Source organism: Belonocnema kinseyi, chromosome 6, assembly GCF_010883055.1.
Source record: "Belonocnema kinseyi isolate 2016_QV_RU_SX_M_011 chromosome 6, B_treatae_v1, whole genome shotgun sequence".
In the NCBI taxonomy this organism is placed as follows: Eukaryota; Metazoa; Arthropoda; class Insecta; order Hymenoptera; family Cynipidae; genus Belonocnema; species Belonocnema kinseyi.
The window spans coordinates 22,148,757-22,160,107 of record NC_046662.1 but is presented as its reverse complement, the minus strand read 5'-3'; the positions used below and the strand labels follow the sequence as shown (position 1 = coordinate 22,160,107).

At 26.6% G+C, this 11,351-nt stretch overlaps 1 protein-coding gene across 1 annotated transcript in view; it reads right to left on the bottom strand.

Moving 5' to 3' along the window:
- The window catches only part of LOC117174391 (erythroid differentiation-related factor 1), a 36,171-nt gene extending 26,347 nt beyond the window's left edge, over nt 1–9,824 (bottom strand). The window contains exons 1-2 of the mRNA XM_033363480.1: nt 9,066–9,824; nt 1,597–2,629 (exon numbers count right to left, since the gene is read on the bottom strand). Of these exons, the coding sequence (XP_033219371.1) occupies nt 1,597–2,629; nt 9,066–9,104 (1,072 nt within the window). The 5' untranslated portion in view covers nt 9,105–9,824. The remainder of the gene's footprint in view (nt 1–1,596; nt 2,630–9,065) is intronic.
- Nucleotides 9,825–11,351: the final 1,527 nt, after the last annotated feature.

Sequence of the window (11,351 nt, the reverse complement as noted above, 5' to 3'; positions counted from 1 at the left end):
CAAAAAATGTTGAGGTTCAGAAAAAAGATGAAATAATTTTCAGTGAAGTTTCTACCAAAATGCAGTACCTAAACGTACTTTATTGCATTCTAATACATTTCCAGAAGTTTCAGCTCGATATTTTACTTACAAAAAAAGTTCTTAGGTTCAAAAAAACATTCAGTGAACTGAAAAACTGTGGTCGGTAATATAGGTATTTAGCTGTTTCACATGCCCTTAAGTAATTTATACACGGCCCTTAATTAGCCAATGAGACAATTCTCCGATATCTTGTGATTCCTAGAGATCGCGATCATATTATTTTAGCCAATTAACGAAAAAAATTTTCAAGGAAAATGACAAGAATCGAGGCTTTAGCGAAAAATTGTGAGGAAAGTGTGCAGAGTGGCCACTATGTTTTAAATGTTCGTCTGCAGGCTTTCTCTCGGTTAATATTAATATTTTCGAATTGAAAGCGGCTGAGATTAATTTAAAATGTTGGAAAATTTGACTGGAAAAAGGAGTTAAATTGTATAATTTTTAAGTCTAACCGCTAAAAATTAAACAATTTTATTGTGATTTTAAGAATCACGAAATTAAATGATTTCAGGTGAAAATTTCGAAATCAGGACAATGTCAAGACGTTAAAAACCGAGTAATTTAAGACTCAAATTTTGGAAATTGGGTCATTTGAAATTCAGAGGAATTGAAATTGTATTATTTATAAATAATCATAATACAGTTTAAAATTAAAGCTGATTAGACAAATTTTTCTAAACTCAAAAAATGAATTGAATTATTCTAAAAAAAGTTTCAAAATAAATAGTAATTTTAAATGGGAAACATTAAAAATAAAATAAATTTCTACTGCGGAACGTTGAGACTGAAACGAATGCGAACTTAATTTAAAACTGAAACAGAATTTAGTCACCAAAAATTGTGACATTGAAACGTTTTTATACTCAAACCCTTTAAAATTTCAATAATTTGAAGTACAGTTAAATCGCTTCAATTCAACCAATTCATTTTTAATGGCAAAATTGTAATTTTCCAATCCAATATTTTCCAATTTGAAATTATTTTTTTGTTTAAATCTTCAACTAAAACAAATTTAAAATTCAATGTTGAAAATTAAAAATTAAAATAAAAATACCAAAAAATATTAGTGTAGTATGCTTCAATTTTCTGAAATTGTACAAGTGTAAGCTTTTCAATTCGAAATTGATTTATATTTAAGTCTAAAATTATTCAATTCAAAACTGACTATCAAAATTTTTAATATGTAATTTTCAAATATTAAATAGCGGAATGATCCTGAAATTTTAAACATTTGCATTTGAAACTAGAATATTGTGAAATTTACAATTGGAAACCTCCATGAATTAATTTAGAAATTAATTTAAGAAGAAACGTTAATTTCAAGACCTAACAGATTAAACTGTCTTAGAATTACGGATTCAAAAATATAATTTTACATTAAAATTCTAGAATTTTCAAAGTCGATAAATATATTAATAATAAGTATTATATCATATAAAATATTGTGAACCTTTAAAGTTCAATTATTCTAAAAACTGAAATAAATAAAAGCTGAAATAAAATAGATGAAAATATTACCTTTAAACAACCAATACGTATGTCCAGCTTTGGTAGCATTATTCTTCAAAAAACTCAAGATATTCTGCGCAACATCTCTGATGACTTTGGGACTGAACTTCGAGTCTTCCAAATTCGGCAAATCCTCAGTTTTTATCAACTCATATTTCTGCACAATGCCATCAAGATGATAACACATCACGACTTCAGGAACATTGCTCATAAGATTATCGAGCCAATAATCAATTCCCGTCAAAACACTAATTGGCTTCGTCATATCCCTGAGTCTGAGACTGATGCAAGGATGAGTTGGACCCCCAAATATCGGCATGTCAGTTCCAATCAACATCTGGATATTTTCAAAAGTCCAAAGAACATTTCTCGCAAAATTATGACTGCAATTGGGATCTGGCAGTTTTTCCTCTCGTGAAGGCTCAGGCAATTTTGGTTCTAGCGTTTTAACTGGCAATGTGGGTTTCTCATTTTGTTCTTTGTTATCTCCAAAGACTAGAGAGTGGTATAAAAACTTGGAAACCAGATTCTTTTGTTGTATAGTAGTGCGGCTGGACTTGTGAGAAAGTCTTTTCTCCTTCTCGCCAAAATTTTGGAAAACTTGCTCGCAGACGAACTTTTTCAGCCACTCCCAGTCGCTCTCAGCTTGTCTCAAAAGGTATCTGTGGACATCGAGGTCGTCTAGAAGCAAAGTGTTCTCGACACGATGAACCACCATGGATATAACACCCTGAGTGTAAGGCATCTTTAAAAGTTTTTTTATATTCTCTGCTTCGGATACGACGTCCACTTCGCCGACGCAGTCTGGAAACATGTGAGCCATCCGGAAACTGGAAAAACTCCTGCTTTGTGGCGACCAGTCGTTCTGAAGTCCATAGCTCTCTGCTGAACTGCTCAGCCAATTGCTGGGTGGAAGGTTCAAATCTGTATTGCATTGTAGCTGGGCAAAAGTTGCTGGAGTTTGAACTGCAGAGTACTTTACCACAGCTGTGGATTTCACCGGCTTCCTCGGCGAATCCGGAGGCGTTTCGGCAGGTTTTAACTGGAGGAAAAATGGATTCGATATCGACTGGGAAAGAATAATTATAATAGATTGACTATTTTTGTATCAGGGTGTCTACTCAAATCCTGGAAAAAAATTCCCTTTTAATTCCAGATTTTTTCAATTTATAGTTTTTCATAGGATGGATCCATTCAAATATTTCGCATATTTTAAAACTATCAAATCGAAATATGTATACAGTTTCGCGAGTTTATTATAAATAATTTTTTTTTTTTATTTCTAGGAATTCAATTAATATTACAAGATATTCTTAAATTTTTTAGCACGATCGATTATTAAATAATTAAATAATTCTAAAAACATAATTAATCATTTCTACTTATACTTAAAATTCAATGCATATTTTGGTAAAATTAATGTGGGTTCTATATTAAATGAAATTTAAACCGCTTAAAATTTCTAACTTTTCCAGTAAAAAATTGAATTTTCAAAAAGATAGGTGAACTTTTAACCAAATGGTTTAATTTTCAACCACACTGTAAACAAAATCTATTGAATTTTACATCTCTGATGGATGTGAATAAAAGGACCCGCGTGTACCGGAGTAACTTTACGAAAAAATGTAATAATCCACCTAGCGATGAATTTTACAATTAAATATGTTGTGATATTTCAATTCAGCCGATAATTTTACACACGAAAATGTAAAATTCCTTATGTGAAAGAATAAAATAAAATAAAGTTTATTAGGGCGACAGGTTTCGAACACTCGAAGCTCAAACTTTGTATACAATTTCATGGAAATTGAACAAACCCATGCCGGACACGTTATCACCTACCTAAAACACATAAGATACTATTTGTATTTTTTTATGTTTAAATATTCCATAACAAAAATATTAAATATACGTTTTGAATAACCACATTTTTTCCGTTCCAATAGCAGAAAATGTAAAAGGAAAAATAGGAATAACTCGAATTTTATCTATTTTTGTGTGAAATCTGTCAAAAAAGTTGAACATAGCTGTCAATTTCTACAAAATTAGAGGATGAAGGCATCGGTAAAGAACGAAAACGAGAGACGATTTCGTATTCACATATTATTTGATTAATTAGTCTTAATTTTCAAATAATTATCAATCAAAAATCTTACAATTTCCGACAGGGTAAAATTAAAGATTTTTCGTAAAATTAAAAATCTCGATGTAATTTTCAATCACAGGAAAGTTATTTTACCGACGCATGGTATTTTTACACGCTGCGACTGAATTGTCCCTTCTGAATGTAAAGTTCTTGCGACGGAATGTGTAATTTTATTTTTATCGAGTGTTTAATATTACGCTGCTGTTCGAGGGTCCTTTTATTTACATCGCTAGAGGATGTAATTTCACACACTTTTTTATAATCACACAGTGAGGTGTGTGATATTTACAATGATACAATATGTAAATTTCCGAAACTTTGTAATTTGACACAAATCTTTTTTTGACAGTGCATAAAGATTAATTATCTATACCAAAAATACAATTTACAAGTAAAACATTAATTCTCAATCGCACATTTGAATTTTCAACTAAAAAAGATCAATTTTTAAACAAATAGCTGAATCTTAAACTAAAACAGATCAGTTTTCAACCAAAAATGAAATAGTTAAATTTTCATTAAAAAAAAATAATAACTCCACCAAAAAGCAGATTCATGTCAAAAAAATTAATTTAACTCTCAACAAAGTAGTTTTATTTTCAAACAAAAACATAAATTTTCAACTAGAATTATGAATATTTAACTAGAATACTTGAATTTTCAACCAAAAAGATTAATTTTCTTCCAAAAAGACGATTTTTCAACAAATACATGAATTTTCGAAAAAATAATTGAATTATCAACTACAAAAAGACAAATTTTCAACCAATAGTTGATTTTTAAACTCAAAAAGTTGTAGTTTCTATCAAAAATGGAATAGTTGAATTTTAAATAAAAAAAAAAGATGAATTTTCAACTGATATGATCAATCTTTAACTGGAAGAGTTGATTTTTTTAACCAAAAAGATTTATTTCCAACTAAGAAGATTAGTTTTTACCAAAGAATTGAAGAAAATACATGAATTTTCAAAAAGAAAAGACAAACTGTCAGCCAACAATCCAAAAGTTAAATTTTCAGTTAAAAATGTATTTCTAACCAAAGGATGAATTTTCAAATAAAAGGATGTAATTTTAATTGAAATAGTTGAAATTTAAACAAAAAACATAAATTTTTAACCAAAATGATGAGTCTTTAACTAGAATCATTAAATTTCCAACAAAAAGATCAATTTTCAACCCAAAAGATCAATTTCTACCAAAAAACTCGAAATTTTCAACATCAAAAATAATTTAAACCAAATCTTGAATATTTACGTTTTCAATATATTTAAAACATTAATTTTCAAACAAAAAATAGACAAACGAATTTTCAACAAAATAGTTAAAGTTGCAACTGCAGTAGTTCAATTTTCAGTACAAAAATTAATTTTCAACAAAATAGCTCATTTCTCAACCAAGGAGATGAATTTTCAATTAAAATCATGAATCTTTAAAATCAACAACAAATTAATTTCCAACAAAAGAGTAACTCTTAACCAAGTAATTAAATCGCCATTGAAAAAAGATGAATTCGGAACGAAAAATGTAGTTCAATACAGTAATATAAAGCTACTTTCACAAATGAAAATTCATTGCTATTTAATTTAATATTGCGATTTAAAAAATAAATAAATACACTCTCGTAAAAATGCCCTGACTTTAAAAAAAATTCCCTGAAATTGCCACGGTGTTCAAAAATGAGATTTAAATAAAATTTTCGGTTACTGTAATTTTTATTGTTTCTATCTTTTCTTGGGCATATTTCAACCAGATTTATATCAAATTTAAAGTAATCGTTAACACACTTTTTTATAAATTAGGAAAAAAAATTAGTTTTCATATTTTGTAAAATTATGATTTTGTAACGTTTGTTGATCCGTGTATTTATTGTTTTTGCCTAAATTTAATAATCTGGCAATAATAAACAGATAAAATAATTATATTTTAATCAAATAAAATCAAGAAGTAAAAGACAAATACGCTATAAACACTGTGTATACTAAATTATGTTGTTATTCGATGAAGTAAAATTAAGTTTGAACCGTCCTGTAACGCCGAAAATTCATGCTAAAATTCATGTTAAACAACTGGTAAAGGATTGGGATTTTACAGTGAACAGGAAATGAAGTCAGTTCATCATGACTTTAATGAAACGTGGAAAAAAATTAAAGATAAAGCTAGGAATCCTCAATTTGGTCAACAATTATCGAAAAGTATTTGCGAGTACCACAGCCACCACATTTAAAAACAAAAATGAGAGGAATTCTGCTATTGTAGTAATTATATTTCATTTAATATTTATGTACATATGTGAATATTTTAGGTTGTTCGATCAAAAATGTTGATAACATTTAATTTTTGTTATCTATTCTAAACCTAAAAACATAAAAAAATACACAAAACAATTTTCACGAATCAAATAACATATTCTTTATATTGCATACTTATTTAAAAAATGTTGGGTTATTAGTATATTTTGTCAGAAGAGTAACTATACGGATTAAAAAACGTTAAAAAATCATAATTTCACAAATTTATGAAAAAAATCTATTTGATTTAATTTATAATTCAATTTTACACCTCATTATTATTTTAAAAAGTACTAAAAGATATTAGAAAAGTTCACAAAATTAATATTATTTTATCAGCGTCTGTATGATTTTACCAAGAAGATATTTTGAGATAAGTTTCAAGAAAAATAACTTGAATTCTTCCAAGGTCTGAACTTAGAAGAAATAAGTTTTAAAAATTCAAAAATTTTTTATACTTGAACCATGGATTTATAAACGACTTTAAAATTTGAACATCAGATCTTGGTGGAATAAAAAAAAGGGCAGTTTTTCAAAACATCGATTAAATTCGATGGAATAGAACCCCAGAAAATGTATTTACATTTTTCACAATACTTCTAAAAGAATGGTCAAAAATATTTCAACCTAGTGTCACATATTATACGCAGAAATGTTATTTTTTACCCTAATTTAAGCAAAAAAACAATTTGTTTTATTATAAAAATTAAATTATTGGTTCTTGAAATAGTGAAAAAATGTTTTATATATCAATATTCGCTTTTTAAATTAATGATTACTTAAATAGAAACATAAACAAAGTATAATATTTTTAAAAAATCAATTGGAGACAGTTCCACAATATATGCGTCAAATAAAAATAGTATACAAATTACTTTAAAAGAAATACTAGCATGAATAAAATGTAAAAATTGAAACAAAACTTCGAATGAAAATTTGTTTAGAACAAATAAATACTTTCATGTTCACAAAAACAATTAATTAGTTCGTTATCTCGGTTTTTTAATGTTAAATTTTTTACGCTAGAACAAATAATTTTAAAAGGACGTTAGCTGCTGGACCGGGAAATGACCGGGATTTCTTAAAACCCAGAATACCGGGAAATAACAGTGGATTTAGTAGTTAAACCAATGTTAACGTCCGATTGAAACTTTGTAAACCAATTTCAATTTGAAAATAAATTCAAATTAACAGATTCAAAATTTGGCAATATTAAACAGTTTATTTAAAATGAGCAATTATAAATCAAATATTCAAAACAAAACAATTGGAAACTGAATAGGTTTCAAACAGAAAGCCTTAAATCAAAAAAATTTCAGTGCTCAATTCAAACTTTGAAAGTTAAGCTCAAAGTGGAATTCTTTTAATCAAAACTTTTAAAATTGAAGTCTAGAACATTTATAATTCAGAAAAGCAATTATTTACACACATAAAATTAAAGCTTTTAACATATTCCAATTGAAAAACTTTAAATTAAACGCCATTAAACTGAAAAAGTTTTGATCAAAAAAGTGTATAAATTGAACAATTAAAAAATTTTTTGTTAAAAAATATAAAACACGCTAAAATTTGCGTTGCTCTAAGTTGAAAAATAAATCAATAAATTTAAAAAAAAAAGAATTTTAATGATATTAGTCTAAGCAACTTCAAGTAAAAAACATTGAAAATTGAACAATTAATTTTTTTAACTGAACAATTTTTAAATTGATAGTTAAATTATTTTTATTTTAAGACGCTTTAAATTGATAACCCTTAAAATGATACTCGTATTTTTATACATAAAAATCCAACAATCTCACTGAACAATTTTTGAAGATTTGATTTGAGGATTTTTTTTTATTGCTCATTTCAAATAAACAGTCAAATATTGCTAAATGTTACAAAAGTGTTCTTTTCTTATTTAAAAATGTTCAAATTGAATGGGTTAAAAATGAAATATTTTAGACCGAAAGAATATTTGAAATTGAATAAAGGCGTTTTATTCTAAATCAATTCATTAAAAATAATTCGAAAAGGGAAAACAATTTAAAAAGTTTCGATTAGACACTTCAATTTTTTAAACTATTAAGGCTTTCGAATTATAAAATTTAAATTTTTAACGTTAATATTTGTAAATTTCCTAACTTTAAACAGATTGAGAATCGTCTTGTAAATTATTATTTAATTTTTAATCTTCAAAGTATAATTCAACTATGAAAGTCACCAATTAATTTATATGTTCAATTAGTCAGCTTTCTCATTTAAAAAATTGAATTTTGAACTCAAACATTTTTTATTAAAACATCACAAATTGAACGATTACATTTTTTTAACTAGGCATTTTTAAAAATATTTCAGAATTAATTATGCGTTGTAATCATTTCATGATTGAAAAAGTTAACAATATAATTTAAAATTTTTAAAAAGTTGAAATTGAACTTATCTTAATAAGGTTGTGTGCTGTGTTATGAAATTTGTGATTTTCTCAAGTGATTAGATAGATTTTTCTTCCAAAAATTTGTAAAATTCCCAGTTCAAAAATAAATTTACTTGTCATTTTCCGGGTCTCAAAAAATTTCCGGCTTCGAGTTCCAGCAGCAACCCTGCATACTAAAATTTAAAAAATAAAGTTAATTTTCATATTACTTGACATCTTTTTCTAAAAATGTTTTTAAAATGTATACACAAAATTTTAAAACCTTAGTTTTATTAGAAAATATACAAAAATTTCCCTTTAAACGTTTAAAGTTAAAAGCGATAAAAAATTAATGATATAAAATGCTAATAAGCATTCAAAGTTTAAACTTTTACAATTGCATAATTTAAAATTGAAATTTTTTAACTTTTAAATTTAATTTATCAAAAAATGTAAGTGCTTTTAAAATTATAAGCTCTAGGTATTCATTCTTTACGTTTAATAATTATAACGAAAGTTGATGTATTTAAAAATGAAGTATTTTGTTAAAACAACGAAATGAAACAAACGAGAATGATCTCATTATCTAAAAATATAGGCTAGGTAAATATCAATAACAATATGCAAATTTATATTAAATACAACTTACAGCATCAACGTGATTTTCCGATTCCTCTGACATCTCCATAATTTACATTATTTACTTTCTCCAGAATGTATACTCTTTACTAATTTGAAAAATTCGTTTTAAAACGATCTGACAAACTGCACGCAATTACATCGAATTAATCAATTAAAAATCTGATACTAAATGATACGAAATAAATACAATGATCTACCAAAAACTGTATGCAAATGTGTTCAACTTCCTCAAGCACATGTCAACATTACGAAACTCTTGAAAACTTCCCTTGTCCAAAATAAAGAAAACGAATGCCGCAAAAGTATATAACCTTAAAATTTCATGAATACAAATAATACTGGTAAAATCGTTTAAAGTCACTATACTTGAACCAAATTCTAAAGAAATCTCCTTTTTATGTTGTTTAGCTTCGAACACTTTTATAACACACGCAATGACCGCAACGTACACACACAACACATGATGCGTGCAAGCTGTTGAAGAATATTTGAGAATGTTCACGAAAACACGGGCGAACACCAAAATAGGTAAACTTCTAAACCGATAGATAGCGCCAGGAGCTTTAGTCAAAATTCCGCCAAAATTCAAAATGGATAAATTAAAAGTTGCATTTTTTTAATACAAATCTATGTGTACAAATGAAAAGGTGCTATATCGGCAGAACCAAATAGAAAGGTTTCGTACTTCAGAGAAGCTTGGTTTGCTTAATACTATTTATAAGGGATTTTGAAGCTTCAATACTTCGTCACCTAAAAAGGCACCTTTTTATTTCGCCCCTACATTTGGACATGTCGAAATTAATAATTAAATCAAAAAATAATTTTCAAATTTTTTATATTTTTGTGGCGAAAAATAACAAATGCTATAATTTTGTGTTTACTTCTACTTCTTTCAAAATTCATCTTTTTTGTTGATTTGCACTTTTTTTTTATTTGAAATTATAATATTGTTTGCTCATAAAGGCAACTGTCTTCCTTGAAAGCTGAAATACATTGTTAAACATTAATTTTATTAATTGAAGATTCTTGTCTGTGGTTGAAAACTTAACATTTTTTTGGTTGAAATATCAACTATTAGATTTCTCGTTGAGAATTAATCTTTTTCAGTTGAAAATGCAACTACTTTTTGGAAAATTGAATTAATGTGTCAAAATTTTTTCTTTTTTTGTCAACAATTAATTGACTGACGACTTAAGTATTCCATTTTTGGTTGAAAATTTATCAATTTTAGTTGATAATTCGTTTTTTGTTATAGTTTAAAATTAATTCATCTAATTTATTAAAAATTCTACCTTTTGGTATAAAATTTATTTCCTTGGTTTTGAAGTTAACTACTTTTTAGAAAATTAGTCTTTTTTGTACAAAATTATTACCCGTGTTCGAAAATTCGAATATTCATCTTCTTGGTTGTAAATTTCTTTATTTGATTAGACATTTAACTATATGTGGTTGAAAACTTGTTTTTGATTGAATATTATTTTTCAACTGAAAATAGAACTATTCCAATTTTTGTTGAATATTTATCTTTTTTAGTTAGAAATTCATTTCTGTAATTAAAAATTGAACTATTTTGTTGAAAAATCGATTTTTCTTCTGTTGGAAAATGATATTTTGTAATATTTCGCTAGTTAAGATAATAATTTAACTATTTTGTTAAAAATGCGTTTTTTAAATTGAAAATTAATGTTTTAAACTGAGAATGCAGATATTCCATTTTTAATTGAAAAGTTACCTTTTTTACATTTTCCGTAAATACGATAACTCTCGAAAAAATGAACGAATCAAATCCATCCTTGGTACACTTTTTTTAGGCCCTAACAGAAAGGACGAGTTCGATAACCAGGCATTTTTGATAAAAATTCAAAAAGGGAGCGCATTTTGAAAATTTTTGAGACCACTTTTTTCTGAATTTGAAAATTTTATCTACGGATATTTATAGAATTAAAAAGGACAAACAATTTATCCTGATGACTTTTTTCGATAAAAAAAATTCTCAGTCATAGCATTTTCAAAATTTTGTAAATCAACCGAAAATCAAAATTTGAACCCAAGAAACGCACGATATATAAAAAGTCAAGAGAAGAAAAACATTGCTTTTTGAAAGCCCTACAAGATTATTATAACAAATTTTTGGATTTTCTTGAAAAATCCAAAATTCCATTCTGTGGTCAAACTATGTTGGATAGGAAAAAATATGAATTAACAAAAAATTGTATCCAAAAAAAGATCTACAATTTCGTTAAAAATCACTTCTGGATAGGATGCGTACTTTTGGTTTCATTCGTGAACAATT